General features: G+C 37.3%; 1 protein-coding gene across 1 annotated transcript; it reads left to right on the forward strand.

Annotated features, from left to right (window-relative positions):
* The first annotated feature begins 396 nt into the window (after window positions 1-396).
* Window positions 397-1,311, forward strand: ORYCUNV1R1510 (vomeronasal 1 receptor oryCunV1R1510). The gene has a single exon (NM_001167199.1). It carries the CDS (start codon window positions 397-399, stop codon window positions 1,309-1,311), a length of 915 nt encoding a protein of 304 aa, NP_001160671.1.
* Window positions 1,312-24,005: the final 22,694 nt, after the last annotated feature.

Here is a 24,005-nt window from a genome sequence, read left to right on the forward strand (position 1 = left end):
AGGAATTTTCTACTCAGCCATTCGTTTTTGACTGTGAGTCATTTTACACTGTGTGTGTATATTTTTAAAAGTTTAGAGAAAAATAAAAAGAAATTTATTTTGTTGATTTTTTTTGAAATCTACAAACAAAGAGGTCTTCAAAACATTTATAAAAATGGATATAATGGACAAACATCACTTGTTACAGAGAGTATTGCAAAAGATTTACTAATAATAATTTCTATAAAATATATTGGGTTCATAAAACATAAGTGGGAACAATCAAACTGATGATTTGTGATGAATTTAATGAAAAAAGAATGAGCAACGGTGATGTGAGTTGAGTTCTGTTTTTGTTTGTTTTACAGGTATCAAAAAATGTTCTCTATATGTTGTTAAGACGAAAAAATTTCCACTATGTCATCATTAAAACATGTGTATTATTTCCAAGCTGGCATTGGAGTCTTAACCAATGCCTTCCTTTTTCTCTTCCATATCTTCACAATCTACTGGGATCATAGGCCTAAACCCACTGATGTGGCCACCTGTCACTTGGCTTTTGTCCACATAGTAATGCTATTCACTGTACTGGATATTTTATCTGCAAACATGTTCATGTCGCTGAATTTTCCAAATGACTTGAAATGTAAGGCTTTGCTCTATATATTCAGGGTGATGAGGGGCCTCTCCATCTGTACCACCTCCCTCCTGAGTATCATCCAGGTCATCACCATCAGCCCCAGCACCTTCTGTTTGTCAAGATTTAAATATAAACTCACAAGTCATGTTATCCATGCTTTCTGCTATTTTTGGTCACTCAGCTTGTTTTCCAATAGCAACATGATTATCTACACTGTAGCTCATTCCAATATGACCAATATACTCAATGTCAGTAAGTACTGCTCACTTTCTTCAATGGACCCCATCATCATGGAACTATATTTCATTCTCACATTGTCTCAAAATGTCTTCTTTGTAGGAATCATGTTGCTCTCCAGTGCATACATGGTGATTTTCTTATCTAGCCACCAGAAGAGGTCTGAGTACCTTCACAGCATAAACACTTCCCCAAGAACCTCCCCAGCAACAAGGGCCACCCAAACTGTCCTGTGGCTGGTGAGTTTGTTTGTGATCATGTACTGTTTGGATATCATCATCACTTCCTTCTTAACCATGTTGTGGAAATATGATCCAGTTGTCTTGGATATCCAGAGGCTTGTGGGAAGTGTTTATGCCACTATCAGTCCCTTGGTGCTAATTAGTTCTGATAGAAGAATAACTGGTATTCTTCAAAATGTGATTGATATAGCATTGATTTTAAAAAGTTCATGAAACAAATTTTTTGAAAACATAAATTATGTCATCTAATTAAATATTCAAAAAACAGGATTTTTGGAATCCAATTTAGAAGAAATGGATTTCATTTGTATTTTAAACTTTTGTCTAAGCATTCTTTTTGGTGTGTCCTCCTATGAAGCTCCTTTTGGTACCTAATTCTAGGTCTTCTTACTTTAGAAAGTAATCTAAATTTTCCTTTGTCTGTGAAGGCATATTAACTACCCATACAATTTTGTCTTTAGTGAGTTTCTCTATGATCTTCTAATATTTATTACTGTTTCAACACTATATAAACTGGGAATTATGCTCTTTCTATGTTATCATCCTTTTTCTCACTTATTTAAGTCTTAATTTCCTCTTTGATGTCATGTAGTATGGATATTCTTAAGAATTTTTTCTTAAAGTTTCACTTTTGACAAACTTTTTTAAAATTTTATTTTATTTAGGGTATATAAATTTCATATACACATATATATATATATATATATGCATACAGATTTAGGAACACAGTGACCCTTTCCACCCTACTCTCCCTCCCTCCCACCTTTCTTCCTCTTCCCTACAATAGACTTTTGAATTCAAGGATAAGTGTCTCATCAATTTTGGAAGCTTACACAATACAAACTTTTAGAATACTGTGTTTTGTTTCTTTTGCATAATCCAGAGAAACAACTAGATTTTATCATTTCTTTACATTCAAACCTTTGTATATGTAGATTAATATTTTAATGTATATATTTTCTCTTTTTACTTTATTTGTACTAACTGTGCTTAATATTACAGTTTATTATTCTTCTAACTCAGTCCAATGTTTAACACATGATTTATATGAAATAGATTCACTATATTTTCAGTTATTTACTCACTTCTTTACAATTGTGCCTTTTTACAAACATAGTCCCTTATTATTTTCATGTTATTTTACTTTTTGTGGTTCTCCCATGTCTATTGTTTTAAATACAATCCACGGATCCGAAGCTTATGTGATGTGGAATATCATTTTGATAGCTGTTAGCTGTTTCTGTGTGAAAAAATAAAGATCGAATCTCATATGAGTAAGATACCACTTTGGAATATTTGCTGTTCCTTTTTAAAATTCCATTTGCCTCCTCCAATCTGAACAACCCAAATAGTTTGTCACATTTGTGATAAATCTTGTATGAATGGAGACCTTGCTTCTTAGTTTGCTTCCTTCCCTGGGCCATTTTTTTTTGTTTACTTTTATAATTTGGGAGTCCTCAAAATTTTCTTCCAACAGGCATCTTAGTGCATCTAATAGTGTTTGAGGGTTTTAACTTTCTGCACTAGAAAGTGTTAGACTGCATAACACTTTTCCCAAAAAAGTACCATTATATACAACATCCAAAATAACATTTTGCACAAATTTTTTATAATAGACAAACATATTTCATGAGAAATCTTTTTATTTTTCCTTTTCATTTGGAACACACTCCTCTTCTCCAATCTGCTATAAAGTAATGATAAATTGTAGAATATGGTTATCTTAATACTATAAAACTAATTTCATGCTTTGCACAATTTATACAGTATTACACTTCCTTGTGAACAATAGTACCTATACACAAGTTCAGAATTACTATTTTCATATATCATTAAACTGTTATTGGTAAGATAATTATTCTGAATTTTATCTTAAATCACCATTTTTTCTCCTTAGCACATCCATGAGACTACAAAAATAATCCTTCTTGATTCATATTTAAATTGTGTTAACTTCAATGGTCTTCATTAAATGTATATGTAGGTATATTTCATTTATTGTGATTACACCTTACTGAATGGTTTCTGTTGTCATTACAGTGCCCAGAAAATACAATCTGCTGGGTGTCTGCTTTGAGAAATGTCATGACAGATTTAATACTTAATGTATCATTCTATTTAAACATTTTATATCGGATTTCTAAAAGGGAATTCTATCCTTTGATTCCTGTTCAAAATGTCATCTATTTATTTCTATGCATACCTAGTCAAATTTTCAAAATTGCTTAACATTAATTATGGTCATGTAGTTCATTCTTTGTTGTTTATATATTGATTGATTTTGAGTGAACGAATAAATGAAAATGAAAATGGCTGATTTGTTGTTGGTTTTTCTCTCTTGATATAATTGAAAACGTATCTTTTTTTTTCAATGAATCTTTACATTATTAATTTGAAGCTTTTAACAATAATGTTCATGTTTTGATGCCTAACATTGTACATTAGAGAATTAACCCCTCCAAATCACCAAATTATTTTTGTTTATACCATCTTCAAATATAATTTTATTTTGTATTCATTATTTATATATGTATATATAAGTAAAATGTATATACATATATATAAAGTAAAATTTATTTATATATATATGTGTATATATATATATAGTCTGTCTTAATTAGATATTGATAAAAATAAGCCATGGTGTTAATCTGATCTGCTTTGCTAATTTAAAAGTCAAAAAAAATCATTAATTTTCTTGAGATCAGTAAAACATCAATGTCAAACAAAAAATATGAGTATACAGTATTACAGTTCAAGTCATTTTTCATTTTATATCCTACAAGTAAGAAAACTTCAAGTCATTCATTCATTGAGCTACAGCATTCTTCTCTATTAGAATTACAATTGTTTTCAATGCCAAGAACCCAAAAAAAATCTATTTCCATGGGCTACTACAAAAAGGTCTTGAAAGGTGGACATTATGAATGGTAAAATGAAGAAACTGATATCATCTTGAAAATTTTTGTGTAAAATACATAATATGAAAAATATATTCATGGATTTCAAAATAGTTTTTCATCAAAATAAATGTATTTAATTGCATTCAGCCATGGAATTTTCAAATTGTCTTTGTATATCAAGTAGACTTGTGTCTATAGATCATATTAAATCTGTTAAAATTAATTAAAATCAAAATAGAAATGAAAGAGAAATGAAATGTGAACAGTCATTAAAAGGTAAAAATAAAATATTAATTAAAAATCCTTCCACATAGAAAAGCCCAAGGTTCTGCCTCCAAATATGTGCCAATTGGGGCAGCAATGTGGCACAGCAGGTTGAAGCCCTGGCCTGAAGCACCGGCATCCCATATGGGCACCAGTTCTAGTCCCGGCTACTCCTCTTCCCATCCAGCACTCTGCTGTGGCCTGGGATAACAGTGGAAGATGGCCCAAGTGCTTGGGCCCCTGCACACATGTAGGAGACTCAGAAGAAGCTCCTGGCTTCTGACTTTGGATGGATGCAGCTCCGGCTGTTGTGGTCACCTGGGGAATGAGCCAGTGGATGGAAGACTTCTCTTCTCTGTCTCTATCTCTCTCTGTAACTATTTAAAATAAATCTTTAAATAAATAAATAAATATGTACACATTAATATAACTTTTTAAAAATTATTTATTTTATTTGAAAATCAGTTACATAGTGAGAGAAGAAGAGACAGAGAGAGAAAGAGAAGTCTTCTATCCACTGGTTCACTCCCCAATTAGTCGGAACAGCCGGAGCTGTGCTGATCTGAAGCCAGGAGTTAGGAGCTTCTTCCAGGTCTCCCACATGGGTGCAGGGGCCCAAGGACTTGAGCCATCTTCTACTGCTTTTCCCAGGCCATAGCAGAGAGCTGGATCAGAAGTGGAGCAGCTGGGACCTGTGCCCATATGTGATGCTGGCACTGTTGTTGGTGGCTTTACCTGCTACACCACAGCACTGGCCCTGCCAATTAATACACCTTTAATAGGTCATTAATATTTTGTATCTTCAACATGGCTTTATAGTTATTGTTTTGTGCATTTGACTTTAAATCACATGGAAAAAATAATTAACAACTGAAAGGATGTTATAGTTTCTATGTTGTTACCAATATCATTGATTTTTATTTATTTGCACGGGTTTTAGTTACTGCGTGGTGTTCCACATTCTAGTCTAAAATTACATAGTCACTTACTGTAGTGCTGCTCTTTTTTTGTTTTCGTTTTTGTTTTTATCATTTTATTCAAAATGAGGCAACTGATTTTGTGCTTTAAAAAAATCCAATTTGAACTCTGCCCTTTGCTTGTTTTTTTTTTTTTTAACTTTTATTTAATGAATATCAATTTCCAAACTACAGCTTATGGATTACAATGGCTTCCCCCCCATAACTCCCTCCCACCCGCAACCCTCCCCTCTCCCACTCCCTCTCCCCTTCCATTCACATCAAAATTCATTTTCGATTCTCTTTATCTACAGAAGATCAGTTTAGCATACATTAAGTAAAGATTTCAACAGTTTGCACCCCCATAGAAACACAAAGTGAAATATACTGTTTGAGTACTCATTATAGCATTAAATCTCAATGTACAGCACATTAAGGACAGAGATCCTACATGAGGAGTAAGTGCTCAGTGACTCCTGTTGTTGACTTTAAAAAATGACACTCCTGTTTATGGCATCAGTAATCTCCCTATGCACCAGTCATGAGTTTCCAAGGCTATGGAAGCCTCTTGAGTTCTCTGACTCTTATCTTGTTTAGACAAGATCATAGTCAAAGTGGAGGTTCTCTCCTCCCTTCAGAGAAAGGTACCTCCTTCTTTGAAGACCTGTTCTTTCCACTGGGATCTCACTCACAGAGAACTTTTGCCAGAGTGTCTTGGCTTTCCATGCCTGAAATACTCTCATGGGCTTTTCAGCCAGATCAGAATGCCTTTAGGGCTGATTCTTAGGCCAGAGTGCTGTTTAGGACATCCGCCATTCTATGAGTCTGCTGAGTATCTCGCTTCCCATGTTGGATCACTCTCCCCTTTATTTATTCTATTGGTTAGTATTAGCAGGTACTAGACTTGTTTATGTGCTGCCTTTGACTCATAGTCCTTTCATTATGATCAATTGTGAACTGAAATTGATCACTTGGACTAGTGAGATGGCATTGGTACATGCCACCTTGATGGGATTAAATTGGAGTCCCCTGGTATGTTTCTAACTCTACCATTTGGGGCAAGTCAGCTTCAGCATGTCCCAAATTGTACATCTCTTCCCTCTCTTATTCCCACTCTTATGTTTAACAGGGATCACATTTCAGTTAAATTTCAACACTTAAGAATAACTGTGTATTAATTACAGAATTAAACCAGTCATATTAAGTAGAACAGACAAAAAAAACTACTAAGAGGGATAAAGTATTAAGTTGTTCATTAACAGTTGGGCTATGCTGATCAAGTCACCGTTTCTCATAGTGTCCATTTCACTTCAACAGGTTTCCTTTTTGGTGTTCAGTCAGTTGTCACCAATCAGGGAGAACATATGGTATTTGTCCCTTTGGGACTGGCTTATTTCACTCAGCATGATGTGTTCCAGATTCCTCCATTTTGTTGCAAATGACTGGATTTCGTTGTTTCTTACTATGGTATAGTGTTCTAAAGAGTACATATCCCATAATTTCTTTATCCAGTCTACCATTGATGGGCATTTAGGTTGGTTCCAGGTCTTGGCTATTGTGAATTGCGCTGCAAAAAACAGTAGGCTGCAGACCGCTTTTTTGTTTGCCAATTTAAATTCCTTTGGGTAAATTCCAAGGAGTGGGATGGCTGGGTCGAACGGTAGGGTTATATTTAGATTTCTGAGGAATCTCCAGACTGACTTCCATAGTGGCTTGACCAGTTTGCATTCCCACCAACAGTGGGTTAGTGTCCCTTTTTCCCCACATCCTCGCCAGCATCTGTTGTTGGTAGATTTCTGCATGTGAGCCATTCCAACAGGGATGAGGTGACACCTCATTGTGCTTTTGATTTGCATTTCCCTGATTGCTGGTGATCTTGAACATTTTCTCATGTGCCTGTTGGCCATTTGGATTTCCTCTTTTGAAAAATGTCTATTGAGGTCCTTGGCCCATCTCTTAAGTGGGTTGTTTATTTTGTTTTTGTGGAGTTTCTTGATCTCTTTGTAGATTCTGGTTATTAACCCTTTATCTGTTGCATAGTTTGCAAATATATTTTCCCATTCTGTCGGTTGTCTCTTCACTCTCCTGACTGTTTCTTTTGCAGTACAGAAACTTCTCAATTGGATGCAATCCCAATAGTTGATTTTGGCTTTGACTGCCTGTGCCTCCCGGGTCTTTTCCAGAAATTCTTTGCCTGTGCCAATATCTTGAAGGGTTTCTCCAATGTTCTCTAGTAACTTGATGGTGTCAGGTCATAGATTTAGGTCTTTAATCCATATTGAGTGGATTTTTGTGAAAGGTGTAAGGTAGGGGTCTTGCTTCATGCTTCTGCTCTTGGAAATCCAGTTTTCCCAGCACCATTTATTAAAGAGACTGTCCTTGTTCCAGGAATTAGTTTTAGATCCTTGATCAAATATAAGTTGGCTGTAGATGTGTGGGTTGATTTCTGGTGTTTCAATTCTGTTCCATTGGTCTATCCATCTGTTTCTGTACCAGTACCATGCTCTTTTGATTACAACTGCCCTGTAGTATGTCCTGAAATCTGGTATTGTGATGCCTCCAGCTTTGTTTTTGTTGTACAAGATTGCTTTAGCTATTCGAGGTCTCTTGTGCCTCCATATAAATTTCAGCACCATTTTTAACAGATCTGAGAAGAAGGTCTTTGTTATCTTGATTGGTATTGCATTGAATCTATAAATTGCTTTTGGGAGAATGGATATTTTGATGATATTGATTCTTCCAATCCATGAGCATGGAAGATTTTTCAATTTCTTGGTATCCTCTTCTATGTCTTTCTTTAAGGTGTTGTAATTTTCATCGTAGAGATCTTGAACGTCCTTGGTTAAGTTTATTCCAAGGTATTTGATTGTTTTTGTAGCTATTGTGAATGGGATTGATCTTAGAAGTTCTTCCTCAGCCATGGCATTGTCTGTGTATACAAAGGCTGTTGATTTTTGTGCATTGATTTTATACCCTGCTACTTTGCCAAAATCTTCTATGAGTTCCAATAGTCTCTTAGTAGAGTTCTTTGGGTCCCCTAAATAGAGAATCATATCATCTGCAAAGAGGGATAGTTTGAGTTCTTCCTTCCCAATTTGTATCCCTTTAATTTCTTTTTCTTGCCTAATAGCTCTGGCTAAAACTTCCAGAACTATATTGAATAGCAGTGGTCAGAGTGGGCATCTCTGTCTGGTACCATATCTCAGTGGAAATGCTTCCAACTTTTCCCCATTCAATAGGATGTTGGCTGTGGGTTTTTCATAGATTGCTTTGATTGTATTGAGGAATGTGCCTTCCATACCCAGTTTGCTTAGAGTTTTCATCATGAACGGGTGTTGTATTTTATCAAATGCTTTCTCGGGGTCTATTGAGATAATCATATGGTTTTTCTTCTGCAGTCTGTTAATGTGGTGTATCACATTGATTGTTTTGCGAATGTTGAACCATCCCTGCATACCAGGGATAAATCCCACTTGGTCTGGGTGGATGGTCTTTCTGATGTGTTGGTGCATTCTATTGGAGAGAATTTTATTGAGGATTTTTGCATCTATGTTCATCAGGGATATTGGTCTGTAAATCTCTTTCAATGCTGCATCTTTTTCCGGCTTAGGAATTAAGGTGATGCTGGCTTCATAGAAAGAATTTGGGAGGATTCCCTCTTCGATTGTTCTGAATAGTTTGAGAAGAATTGGAGTCAGTTCTTCTTTAAATGTCTGGTAGAATTCAGCAGTGAATCCATCTGGTCCTGGGCTTTTCTTTGTTGGGAGGGCCTTTATTACTGTTTCAATTTCTGTCTCAGTTATGGGTCTGTTTAGGTTTTTGATGTCTTCCTGGTTCAATTTAGGTAGGTTGCATGTTTCCAGGAATCTTTCCATTTCTGATAGGTTTCCCTGTTTGCTGGCGTACAAGTCCTTGTAGTAATTTCTGATGATTCTTTTTATTTCTGTGGTGTCCGTTGTTATGTTTCCTTTTTCATCTCTGATTTTATTGATTTGGGTCTTTTCTCTTCTTTTTTTACTTAGTTGGGCCAATGGGGTGTCAATTTTGTTTATTTTTTCAAAAAGCCATCTCCTCATTTGGCTGATTTTTGTAATTTTTTTTTGATTCAATCCTGTTGATTTCTTCTCTGATTTTAATTATTTCTCTTCTCCTACTAGATTTGGGTCTGGTTTGCTGTAGGTTTTCTAGATCCTTGAGGTGAATTGAAAGCTCATCTATTTGGTGCCTTTCCAATTTCTTGATGTAGGCACCTATTGATATAAACTTTCCTCTTAACACTGCTTTTGCTGCGTCCCATAAGTTTTGGTATGTTGTGCTGTTATCCTCATTTACTTCCAGAAAATTTTTGATTTCTCTTTTAATTTCTTCTATGACCCTTTGTTCATTCAGGAGCATGTTGTTCAATCTCCATGTGTTTGTGTATGCTCTAGGGATTCCTGTGTTGCTAATTTCCAACTTCATTCCTTTATGGTCTGAGAAGCTGCATGGTATGATTCTAATTCTTTTGAATTTGCTGAGACTTGCTTTATGGCCTAGTATGTGGTCAATCCTAGAGAAGGTTCCATGTACTGCTGAGAAGAATGTAAAATCTTTAGCTGTAGGATTGAACGTTCTGTATATATCTGTTAGATCCATTTGGGCTATAGTGTCGTTTAAATCTACTGTCTCCTTGTTGATCTTCTGTCCTGTTGATCTGTCTATTTCTGAGAGTGGAGTATTGAAGTCCCCCAGTACGATTGTATTGGGGTCTAAGTCTCCCTTTAAGTCTGTTAACAAATCTTTTAGATAAACTGGTGCCCTGTAGTTAGGTGGATATACATTGATATTTGTTATATTTTCTTGTTGTATTGACCCTTAATCATTATATAGTGTCCTTCTTTGTCACTCTTAACAGTTTTTTGTGGTAAAGTTTATGTTGTCCGATATTAAGATGGCTACGCCCGCTCTTTTTTCATTTCTGTTGGCATGGTATATCTTTTTCCAGCCTTTCACTTTCAGTCTGTATGGATCTTTGTTGGAAAGATGCGTTTCTTGTAAGCATGTAGTGCTGCTCTTTTATTAACACACCCCCTTCAATTTTATCTCACATTGTGTTGATTTTGTCTTATACAGATTCCATATGTGACAATGTTGGTGGTTGTTTCCTTTCAGTGCTCTAGATTTACCACCCCACTAACTTCTGATGCCATGGTTTTCTCCAGAAAGATCAGCTGCTAATCTCCTTGAGAACATTTGCATATCAAATGTCATTTCTCTTTTGTTCCTTTTAAGATTATGTATTCACATTTGGTCAATAATTAAGTAGGATGCTTCTCAGCGTGTATTTTTATAGTTCATTCTCCTTGAGTTCATTGACAATCTTACATGTGTAGATAAATGTATTTTGTCCTATTTGGATATTTTTATCCATAATTTTTCAAATATTCTGTCGCTCCTCCAATGTGATGTGTATATTGGTACAATTGATGTTATACGACAAAAAGTTGGAAATATCTTTATTTTTCATTTATTATGTCCTCTACTCAGACTTCCTTTGCCTCTCTGAAAGTTTACTGATTCCTGTGCATCTTCAAAATTGAAATTGAAACCACTTCATAAATAGTTCTACTATTGCATTTGTCAATTTCATAATATTGTTTCTGGATAGGTTACAAAAAGGCAAAGATCAAAAACACCAAGATGACAGAATAGAAAGGGAGCTTACTACTCTAATCTAGGGGAAGATAGTTTAAAAAAAATGGAGAGAGTGCAATCTCAGGGAAGAGTTAGAATATGGCAGAGGAAACTCCATGCATGTTAGAGGGACACTGCTTCAGCACCAACTTTGAAGAGTGAGGTGACACCAGACTGCAGCATCCAAAGCAACTGCCAATAAAGCCATGGAAAGACCCTGGCATGAGTTCAGCTTGGAGCCCTATGGGGGAAAATTATACCTATCAACCTAGAGGTAAAACAGGGAGGCACATTTCTCTTTCCCCAACCACCCAACACCACCATCCTGTAACTAGGGCAGGCACCACTTTGGACATATATATATAATAGCTGCACCAGCTTGTGTCTGCATTCCCAACACCCAGCTGAGAGGAGATGCCTGAATCTTGCTGGGAGAATTGGAAGGGGGCTGGGTACTCATGACTGTGGGGGCCTTGGGTCTTGGACTGTGAGAACACTGTGGCTGCATATGAGGGCACAGAGTGTGACAGAGTCATTGATAGTCACTGTGGGCAGCTCCACATGCTCAGGACTCCCTGATTCCCTGGTGAGGGTCATTGCTATAGGATCTATACTCACACTTAGGACTGTACAGATTCTTTGTGTGGTTCTTGTGGCAGCAGGGATAAATTTAATATCCACTGGTCTAGAGACTACACCAACTGAACTAATTACACCTCTCCTCTGATAAAAAAAAAGAAGATTCACTGTGCCCAATTCTGGTGTCACCTTGGAAACTCCCCTCACCCTGGAGAACTGACCAGAGCTCCCTGGCACGCCCAGCTCACACCTCAGGATACTCACTGAAAGAGCAGAAACTCCACTAATCCATAGAGGCAGAGTCCAAAGATAAAAACCATCAGAGGGAAAAAAACCAACAAGTATCTCCACAAATTTCTAAGAATGAATGCAATGATTCAAGAAACAAGAATAAGTAAGACAGCATGATGCCTTCATAGGAACACAACAACACTTCAATACTAGAATGTGAACATGAAGAGATTAAAAATATGCCAGAAGCAGAATTCAAAAAAATTGTTGTAGGATTACTTAGAAGTAATCAGAAGCAAATCAATGAATTAAAGAAATCCATACATGACATGAATGAAAAGTTTTCTTATAAAATTGAGATTTTAAAGAGAAATCAAAATGAAATGCTGGAAATGAATAATTCAATAGATCAAATTAAAAATGCAGTGGAAAGCTATAACCACAGATTCAGTGAGGCAGAAGAAACAATATCCACATTGGAAGACATATTTCTGGAAGTTTTACAGTTAGAACAAAAAAAGAACATAAGAAGAAATTAGAAAACTAAAAACACAGTGTTGGAGATTTATGGGATACTATAAAACAACCCAACATATAGATCTTAGGATTTCCTAAAGATGTGGAAATACAGAAAGAGTTGGAAGGCCTTTTTAGTGAAATAATTGCAAAAAACTTCACTAATTTGGAGAAAGAAAGGGATGCCAAGTACAGGAAGCACATAGAACTCCTAATAGACATGCATAGAAAAGATCCTCACCCTGACACATGTAATCAAACTCTCCACAGTAAGACACAAAGAAAAGATTCTAAAATGTGCATCAGAGAAATGTCAGATAACTTTCAGAGGATCTCCGATTAGACTCACAGTTGACTTCTCATCAGAAACCCTAGAGGCTCAGAGAGAATGGTGAGATATATTTCAAGACTTAAAAGAAAAAAAAAAACTGTCAACCTATAATACTGTAACCTGCAAATCTCTCATTTGTGAATGAAGGTGAATTAAAGACCTTTCATATCAAACAGAAATTGAAAGAATTTGTCACCACCTGTCCAATCCTACAAAAGATGCTTCAGGATGTGTTAGACAAATATGGTCATCACTATGAAGGAAGGTAAAAGCAGGAAATGTCCCAATAAAAGAACAAAGAATTCCAAAGTAAACAATAGGAATATTTATGGAAAAATGGCAGGGCCAAGTCATTAGTTATCAGTAATCACCTTGAATGTAAATAGCCTCAACTCTCCAGTTAAAAGATACAGACTGGCTGAATGGATTTAAAAATGATCTATTAACTTCCTACAAGAAACACATCTCACCAATAAAGACACACACAGATTGAAAGTGAAAAGATGGAGAAAGATATTCCCTACTAACAGAAACCAAAAAAGGTATACCCATCCTAATATCAGACAAAATAGATTTTAACACAAAAACTGTTAAAAGACACAAATAAGGGAACTATGCAATTATTAAGACATCAATTCAGTAGGTAGATGTGGCTATAATAAATGTATACAAGCCTAATGACAGGACACTTGTCTATTTAAGCTAATGTTAATGGATATAAGGGGAGACATAGAGTCTAATACAATAGTAATGGGGGAATTCAATACCCCACTCTCAGTGATGTACAGATCAACCAGAAAGAAATCAGCAAGGAAAGAACAGTTAGTTGATACTATAGACCAAATGGACCTAATGAATATCTACAGAACTTTTCACCCTACAGTTACAAAATACACATTCTTCTCACCAGTCCATGGAACTTTCTCTAGGATAGACCATGAAGCAAGTCTCAGAAATTTCAAAAACATTGAATTTTCATACCATGCATCTTCTCTGACCACTATGGAATGAAGCTGTAAGTCAACAACTCAAGGATCTCTAGAACAAATGCAAACACATGAGACTGAATAACATGCTCCTGAATTGAACAGTGAATTATAGGAGAAATCAGAAAACTGTTGAAGAACAGTTTTTATACTATTTGTTGAACTCCTTACTTAGTATAGAGTTAATCTTCTGTGTATGAAGTTAATTGAAAATAGATTATAATAAAAAGTAAAAAAGGGAATAGGAGAGGGAGGAAGAAGGGTGGAAGAGTGGGTGTCAGGGGAGGTACATTGGGAAAAATCACTGTGTTTCCAAACTTCATGAATCGCATTAAGTTTGTATACCTTAAATAAAAGTTTTTTGGGAAAAAAGCAAAAAAAAATATTGTTTTGGTTACTTCTTCTTCATGATAATACATGTTTAAAATATTTTCATTAATTTATATTTAAATATTTTGATTAATAAGTAACACTTGCACAGTTTTCTGGGACACTGTATAATATTTGAACACATGTACACAGAGTAATCAGCCTTTCCATTTTCTTAGCTGTTTTTGGTGTTTGGAGCCTATACACACCTCTTTCTAACCAGTGATCTAACTTGTGGGTTTACCTGCAATGGCAATCAAGTCAGCATATAGAAGACATTCTGCAGTCACACCTTCACTGCAACATTACTTTTTATTTACATTCTCTGTTGGTTCATACATCTTTCTCCAGCTTTCCTTAATGCTTTTCAATGATTTCATTTAGGCCACTGAGTATTCATAGGTTATTTAAATGTTTAGAAAGTTAATTATTGTTCCCCCAGCAGTCCAAGAGAGGGAACCATGTAGGAGCAGAATGAAAAGTGCTGGTGAGGAAAGTAAATGGAATTGTTTTAAAAATGTTTTGAAAAAAAATTCAAGAAAACTATTTAGTGGTTGAGCATTTAGTCTTGCTGGAATTTAGAGTAGAAAGGTGAGGACAAGATTCTTTTGAACTTCAGAAAGTGAAATGTCTGAAGCTCACCCAGGCAGTATGTATAACAGCAAATGCTTATTATTAACAAAAGAAAGTACACTCCTCATGAGAATATGAGCTGGACAACAGGCTGGAACCCAAGGCACTGAATGTACAAAAGGCCTATACTTTTATAGGGCTGGCTATTTGTTGTGTGGCAGCCCTTATGTGTTTCTGAGGTCATCTGCCATGTAGGCCATCTGGACATTATCATATTTATACACAGATTCTAGGTGAAGGTCAAAATTGCATTTTTTCTCAGCTTTCTAAGTTAGCCCTTCTGCATCTCCTGCCTCAAGTTCAAAGATAAGAACAAAGAGATACAGACAGCAAAAAGGAAAATGATACTGAGCCTGCAACAGGCTTTGGGAATTTGCTTTTCTGTTACCAAAATTAACCTTTAGCAATTTCCTGTGGAGAGTAAGGGAGGGAAGGAAGGAGGGAGGGAGGGAGGGAGAGAGAGGGATGTGGAGATAAAGAGAATGGGAGAGAGAAAAATCAAGGGTCAGGACAGGTAAATTTGGAGCTTTCTGATAGACATGAATGTGTCATGTGAAGAAGTGAATATAAGAGATTATGCTGAATATAGGAAAGAAGCTGAAACTAGAGCTTGGCTGTAGATAGACACTCAGATGCCATCAGAATTCAAATACCCTGTATTTTTTAAAAGTTTTTACTGTATTTATTTGAAAGGTAGATTTACAGAGAGAGGTAGAACCAGAGAGAGATAGAGACAGAGACAGAGACAGAGAGAGAGGTCTTCCATCCATTGGTTTACTCCACAAATGACTACAACAGCCAGAGCTGAGCAGATCCAAAGCCAGAAGCCAGGAGCTTCTTCCAGGTCTCCCACACAAATGTAGGGGCCCAAGGTCTTGGGCCATCTTCCACTGCTTTCCCAGGCCATTACAGAGAGCTGGATCAGAAGTGGAGCAGCTGGGATTAAAACTGGCATCCATACGGGATGTCAGTTCTGCAGGCCAGGGCTTAGACCTGCTGCGCCACTGCACCAGTTCTTCAAATGCCCTTTAATGTTGTGAGACTGAGTGAGATTCCCCAGGGAAGAAGTGCAGCTAGAAAAAAGAAAGAAGGCAAGCAATAAGGCTTGTTGTATCCCACATGGTACAAATCAAGTAAAACCAAGCAAGGTCCAGAGCCTATTAGTCTGTTTATTTTACTTCCTTGGTTCTGGACACTTGACCTGAGCATATCCAATAATCGATTTTCCTCATGTAATTTGCACTCAATGATCAAGGGGCTGCCTAGTGAAGAAATGAAAATATGCAAATGAGACCTCAAAAAGGAGTGTGGGGACTAGAAGTGAGGAGCATGGTAAGACATGTCATGGTGTGTTTTGCAGGAGGAAGCTGCTGTGAGTCAGATAGGAAAAGCAGTCAGTAAGAGAGGGTCACAGCACTGAGACACACAGAGAAAACATGCTGAGAATAGGGAGGGAAAAGAAACAGAAGGGGGAGATCTCTCTCGTGAGAGAAAGAAATCACAGCCAAGTGTCAGGGTTTCCTCAGTCCTGCTGTTGCTTCCAGGTCTAATATGACTGGCTCTCAATTCCTGAAACATGATCAGCTGTTCACAAAAGCATTGAAAAACAGCAAGTGCCCAGGACTGTTTGAACTCATGCTGATGGTAAGGCATTTGAGCCATTTTGGTTTGTCTGTGGAACCTCATTGATTATTCTTACAATTCCACTGCATGTAGGGTTTCTGATGAGAAGTCTGCTGTGAGTCTAATTGGAGATCCTCTGAGAGTAAACTGACGTTTCTCTCTTGCACATTTTAGAATCTTTTCTTTATGCTTCACTGTGGTGAGTTTGATTACAATGTGCCTTTTCTGGTCACGTGTATTGGGAGTTCTGTGTGCTTCCTGTACTTGGATGTCTCTGTCCTTCTCCAAACCTGGGAAGTTTTCTGCTAGCATCTCACTGAAAAGGCCTTCTAATCCTTTATTTCTCCCCATGCCTTCAGGAACTCCTAGAACCCAAATGTTGGGTTTTTTAATAGTATACTGTAGATTCCCCAAAATATTTTTTAGATTTCTAATGTCCTCTACTCTATACCTTCCTGTGCTCTGTCTTCTAAGTCTGATATTCTTTCTTCTGCCTCACTGATTCTGTTTTTAAGGCTCTCAACTGTATTTCTTATTTTTTCTATTGAATTCTTCATTTCATTTCAATTTCCCCAATATCTCAATTTCATCTTCTATTAAATTCTTCATTTCATTTTGATTCCTCCTTAAAATTTCATTTTCATGAGAAAGATTTTCTTTCATGCCCTGCATGGATTTTGTGCATTTGCTTTTGATTACTTCTAAGTATGTCAAAAATTATGCCTGCTCTCTTGGCTCATACACTTTTGTAAGGTGATTGGAGTGAGAGAATCATGTCCATACTGTCCCTTTTATTTTTTCTCTCCTCTAGTTAGGCTGATGTACTTTCCCCCATGGGCTTCAAGCCTCATTCCCTCTAGGCTCTTCCTGCCACTTTTCCACCAGTGTTGGGTTATTGCGGTCTCGTCTCACCTCATTTTCCAGCACGGAGGTGCAGAGGCTCTTGGCTGCTGAAATCCTGAGCCATGGGTACCCACACTCTCAATGTAGGTCCACCGTGTCCCTCCAATCATGGAAAAGTTTCCTCTGCTGTTTTTTTCCCCTAACTCTTCCCTGAGACTACACTATCTCCACTTTATTAAACTATCTTCTCCTGGACTAGATCAGTAAGTTCCCTCCCTATTCCGCCATCTTGTAACCCCTTTCATGGACTCTTGTATGTACCCAGCCCAATTGTGAAGTGACTGGGCTGTGGCTGGTAACCAAGAGAGATTGAATCTATAATAAAGACTATCCCAACAAAGAAAAGCCCAGGATCGAATAGCTTCACCCCTGAAATCTACCAGACATTTAAAGAACTAATTCTAATTCTGCTCAAGCTATTCAAAATAATTGAAATGCAGGGAATCCTCAAAAATTCCTTCTGTGAAGCAATTTAATTACTATAATATATGGTCTTAGATACTTAGAATTTTTGATTGATTACACAAGAATTGGATATAGATGTCTTTTTGTAACTCTTTTTTTGCTAACAGAATGATGGCAGAAATTTTGTTCATTATTTTCAATAAATGAGACATAAAAATTAAAATGGGCACTTTTAATCTTTAAAAATGTGATTATTTTGTATCTCTTATGGAATTTGTATAACTATATTTAGATTTAAATATATCTGAGCATAACTTATCTTTAAAAAAAAAAGTGACAGAGAGGGAGAGGCAGGAAAAGACATATGTCTGCTGCTTCACCCCCTGAAATGCCTACGACAGCTTGCGATGTGCCAGGCTGAAGCCAGGAGAAAGAAACTTCATTCAGTTCTCCTGAGTGGGTTGTAGAAACCCAAGAATTTGAGCACTGTCTGCTACCTTTCATGTGCAGTTGCAGGAAACTGAATCAGAAGAATGGTGGATCTGGACCAAACCAAGCCCTCTGATACAGGAAACTGTATCACCATATCCAAACCCATAAAAATTACATTTTTAATACATAGCTTAATACATTCATGATTATAAGCATATTTATTTTTATATCTTGGTTTATTTTAATTCTTTTTGCCACCTGTTTTTATTTGATTTTATAGATTTCTTGTCTGTTGTTTCTTTGTATTTTCAGTTTGTTTCTCCAATTTTTTTCCAAACTAATTCTCTTTAAAATTATTGTATTTGTTAAATTGGTTATTAAAAACAAAATATAGTAATGACAGATTTTACACATTTATCAAATTATAAGCTCAAGAATTTTATACTTGAATATTAAAGTTGCTCTGATTGTTAGTTTATACTGGTACCAATTTCTTACAGGATTTTTGTTCTTCAACATTTTAATCTTCTTGCTTATCAACCATATTTGTATTCACCCATTTTTATCTTTTATTTCTTACCTATCTGCTACTACAAAAAATATTTCTTGGAATTCATTGAATATAAAATGAGGCTCTCAGATTCATTCCATTCTCATGATATCCAATTTTCTAACACCATTTTTAAAAGACTTATTTTTTCTTCAACTTGGATTATTACCAACTTTGTCATAGATCAGATTATTGTAGCCTCATAGGTCTGCTTCTAGGATCTCTATTCTGCCTTTTGCTATATTTGTTTTTGCATTTATGACAATGTCATACCATGTTACAATAGTTTTGTAGCATAATTTTAAATATTTATTTATTTATTGGAGAGGCATATATATATATAAGTGCATATATATGGAGAGAGAGAGAGAGAGAGAGAGAGAGAGAGAGAGAGAGAGAGAGATCTTCCATCATTTAGCTCATGCCCCAAATGGCTTAAGTGGCTGCAGCTGGGCCAGGCCGAGACCAGGAGCCAGGAGCCTCTTCTAGGTCTCCCACATGAGTATAGGGCCCAAGCACTTGGGCCATCTCCTGTTGCTTTCCCAAGTGCATTAGCAGGAGGCTAGATCAAAAGTGGAGCAGCCAAAGACTCAAACTGATGACCATATGGGATGGTGACATCACAGGTGGCAGCTTTGCCAACTAGCCACAGCACTGACCTTTTTGAAGCATAATTAAAGTCAAATAGAATAATGGCTTCTGCTTTGCTTTTTTCTTCAGAGTTACTTTGGCTATCCAGGCTTTGTGTTCCATGCAAATTTTAGTAGTGTATGTTTTTTTAATCATAATTATGGGGGAAATGTCATTGGTATTTTTATAGGGATTGGATTGAATTAGTAAGCAACTCTGGTAGTATGAATATTTTAACAATAAAGATACCAACTTGAACAGGTGGACAGGACATAGAAGACAGAGAAACTTCAGCAAATATTCTGACTCAGTACCTCTTGGCTGCTGAGAGTTTTGGATCATGAGCTAAGCAGAAAATAGTGCATCGTTGGTGTATAATGGGAAAAATTACCATATTTACTTTCATAGCAATGTGCACATACATGTGTCCATGAGAGTTTTCTTAAAAACGCATGAAAACATGTAATGAAAGACAATATTTTTCATAAACTTTTTGAAGCCCTCTCATATATAAGCAGAGATTATAACTATCCATGTTATATATAAAATATAATATATATCTTGATTCATAGTATATGAAGACTGTCTTGGTGCTTAAATAAAATTCAAGCTTTCTTTTAAATATTTTTTTATTTGAAAGAGTTACAGAGAGACAGGAGAGACGGCGAGAGAGAGACTCCATGTGCTTGTTCACTCACCAACTGATTTCAATGGCTGGAGCTGGGCCAGGGAGAAGCCAGGAGCCAGGAATTCCATCTGGGTCTCCCATGTGGAAGTCAGGGACCCAAGTAGTTGCACCATCTTCCTCTGGTTTCCCAGGCCATTAGAAGGGAATTGGATGGGAAGTGGAACACGCATGACCTGCCATCTCCTCGGCCCCCACAGTGAAGTCAGAGAGATGACAGCCTCCACTTCAGTGCCCTCTTGGCCCCCTGCTCCTCCTGGGACTGCACACTCCTTCAATCCACTTATTCAGGGTGGAAAGATGACCCAGCTGAGGGCAGGTCTAGGCCTGAGCACTGGGTGCCCATGAGGGGGCGGGGCAGCTCCATGGATCATCCGTGGTGGGGTAGAAAAAAGGGCCCTGTCCTTGCACCCCACACAGGGCGAGCCTGCAGGGACACTAAGTGCTGCAACTTTCTGTCTCTTAGCTGGCATCTAGTTCTCTTCCCCAAACTGCTGCGTCACCAGCAACAGGGGACCTGGTTACAGCTCCCCAAGGCCAGGGCGAGTCCATCGTGGTCTGCAGGAAGGGCATGGCCACATCAGCTTGGCGAGCTGCCCACACCCTGTCACCAGGAGGTGCAGTCTCAGCGCCAGAGAGCCCGTGGCCCAGCATGAAAGTGGCCCTGAGATGAATGAGTGCCCATCACTGCAATTAGCATTTGTCAACCTAAGGTTTGGAGTGTGCTTGCAGACCAGCAACCCCCTGCTTCCTTGGCAGGTGAGTCAAAATTATAATTAGGATATATCTGGTAAGTATATTTAAGTTTATTCTAAAACCATGTACTTATACATTAATACAACTTTTTACACATTTCTTAATTTTTTTTTTTTTGGAAAGGCAGAGTGACAGGAGGGGTGGGGAGAGATCTTATTTCTGCTGGTTCACTCCACGAATCCTTGCAACAGCTACAGCTGGGTCAGGAACATGGAATTCCATCTGGATCTACTCCATGGATGTCAGGGACTCTAGCACCTGAGCTACTGTCTTCACTGCCCGCCAGCTCCTGCTGGATTGGAAGTAAAAGGGGGACTGAGTTGCAGGCACAATTATACGGGATGTTAGAGCACCAAGTGACACCAACCGTGCTGCACCACAATGCCTGACTCACATCTACTTTTCCTGAAACCCAGGGAAATGCTTATTTTATAAGAGCTATAAAATATATTTTTTATTGTTCCTGGATGTTGGCTTATAGATCATTTCTTTTTCCAAAATATCTGTAATGCTTATGTGGTCCTACGTAATAGTAAAGTTTGAGGGATTTTTGCTTTTTGTTTTTTATTTTGTTTGTTTTTTATCCTTACTGACTTTCCATCACCCTAGCACAAAAAAATTCCAAGGAATTACAGTAAAAGGTCTCCTTTCTCTCATTCTTCTTTATCTTTCTAGCCATAGTTTCTATATTGCTTCTACAAATACAGTAGCTTTGGCCAAGTGAAAGTTTTCTGCTCTGCTCACAAACCTTTGTTTATGTATTTCACTGTGACCGAAGTTCTATTCTCTATTTCTTTCATCAATTATCTTTTAGTTTTATGCTAAGTTGCTGTCCTACCTATAATTACCCTCCCTTCTGCCAAACACTTTGCAGACGTGGCTGCTCCCCCATACCCAGAGTTTCCTATCTGGTACGAGTTGTACCTTATGTCTGCTTTATTGCAGTTGATATTTATTGTCAGGTATCCTTCAGTCTTATGAATCATATCTGATTTCTGTGTATAGTGTTTTTTTTCTGTCTACAGTTCTAATGTCTCATGCTAAAAATTATGTACAATGGGATCTCTAGAATACAGAAACATGAAGATTATCTTATGTTAGTAGAGGCACAAAATAACCCTTTGGTACATTTTATCATGCAATTTTATAGGTGAAAGCCTTTGCTCTCTTAGTTCAATCAGTAAATATTTCAAAATAGATATGATTTTTAAATTGTTTTTCCAGCCAGCACCATGGCTTACCAGGCTAATCCTCCACCTGCGGCACCGGTACTTCGGGTTCTAGTCCCAGTTGGGGCTCCAGTTCTCTCCCAGTTGCTCTTCTTCCAGTCCAGCTCTCTGCTGATGCCCAGGAAGGCAGTGAAGGATAGTGCTCGGGCCCTGCACCCACATGGGAGACCACGAGGAAGCACTTGGCTCCTGGCTTCAGATAGTGCAGCACGATGGCCATAGCAGCCATTTGTGGGGTGAACCAACAGAAGGAAGACCTTTCTCTCTGTCTCTCTGTCTCACTGTCTAACTGTGCTTGTCAAAAAAAATGTTTTCACCAAATCAATATGAGATATAAAGTCTCCTAAGAAATTTTAGGGTAGATAAAAATACAGTTGTTTTCTAAAGAAAACTATTTGAACTATTTTAAAATATACATAAAACATTTCAGTTTTAGATGCTAATATGCTAGTGATAAAAAGTATGATAAAGAATGTCAGGAAATGGTATACTAAATAATTGAGTAGCCATTCTATTGAAAATAACTGAATATTCCCAATTGAACATTAAAAAGTATCTTATTTTTTTAAAAAAATTAATATATTTTAGAGGTAGAGTTGCAGACAGCATGAGGGAGAGAGAGATCGATCTTCCATCCACTTGATCAGTCCCCAAATGGCTACAACAGCTGGAGCTGGGCCAATCTGAAGCCAGGAGCCAAGAGATTTTTCTGGGTCTCTCACATGTGTACAATGCCCCAAGTACTTGGACCATCTTCCACTGCTTTCCCAGGCCATCAGAAGAGAACTGGATCAGAAGAGGAGCAGCTGGGATACAAACTGGCATCAATATGGGATGCTGGTGCCACAAGTGGAGGCATAGGCTACTATGCAACAGCGCCAGCCCCATAAAGCATTATCTTTAAATCACCAAAAAATCTGACAAAAGAACAGGGAACTGCTAGGATAAAATTTAGCCTTGCCAACTCATGACTAGAGCCTAGGGAGATTACTGATGCCATAAACAAGAGTGTCAAATTGTGTACTTACTTCTCATGTGGGATCTGTCCTTAGTGTGTTGTCCAATGTGAAGTAATGCTATAACTAGTACTGAAACAGTATTTTACACTTTGTGTTTCTGTGTGGGTGCAAACTGATGAAATTTTTACTTAATATATACTAAATTGATCTTCTGTATATAAAGATAATTGAAAATGAATCTTGATGTGAATGGAATGGGAGAGCGAGTGGGAGATGGGAGGGGTGTGAGTGGGAGGGAAATTATAGGGGCGGAAGCCACTGTAATCCATTAACTGTACTTTGGAAATTTATATTTACTAAATGAAAAATAAAAAATTAAAAAAAATTTGGAGGAAAGGGAAATTCAGGTGAGAAGAATGTAGAGCTTGCATTTTGTTTTGAAACTAGTTGTCAACATGTACTTGGACATACATTCCAGTTAACATGTCAGGTAAAGAAAATGGAAATTAAGTTGTAATATGTACACAAGGTGATGATTCTTACAGAATTCCCAAGCCACATTTATCTGGATACCTAAAGAACTAGCCTTTCCAGGTAAGGGTATACTAGTGGTAAGCCCATCTCTTCTTCAGCCAAAGTAATTGCTGAGAAGTTGGAGTTGGCAAAAAAAAATTTTTTTTTCAAACACTTGTGTCTAGATACTGGACTCCCACATATTTTCAGTTGGGAATACCTAGCCTAAGTATCCAAGAATCCTCAACTCTTGAAGTTGAACAGAAGTAGGATTTAACTTTTGGCATAGTAACAAAAATCTATCGTAGGATAAATACTGTCATCCAAGAAATCAAGGCATCCTGAAACATTATTTTCAGGGTAATGACCAGTACCCATCAAAGAAAACCTGAATTACAACAACACACAGTAAAAACAGATTTGTAGATGTCAGACTGGAATTATTAGATGGAGATATAATACAATTAAAATTTTAAAAGCAAAGTATTTGTAGTAAGCAAAACTATAAACATGTAGAATATTTGAACAATTAGGATTTTTTTTGACAGGCAGAGTTAGACAGTGAGAGAGAGAGAGAAACAGAAAGAAAGGTCTTCCTTTTTCCATTGGTTCACCCCCCCAAGTGGCCGCTGCAAGCATGCTGTGCCAATCCAAAGCCAGGAGCCAGGTGCTTCCTCCTGGTCTCCCATGCGGGTGCAGGGCCCACTGACCTGGACCATCCTCCACTGCACTCCTGGGCCACAGCAGAGAGCTGAACTGGAAGAGGAGCAACTGGGCCAGA

The sequence above is a fragment of the Oryctolagus cuniculus genome, chromosome 1 (assembly GCF_964237555.1).
Source record: "Oryctolagus cuniculus chromosome 1, mOryCun1.1, whole genome shotgun sequence".
Classification (NCBI taxonomy): Eukaryota; Metazoa; Chordata; class Mammalia; order Lagomorpha; family Leporidae; genus Oryctolagus; species Oryctolagus cuniculus.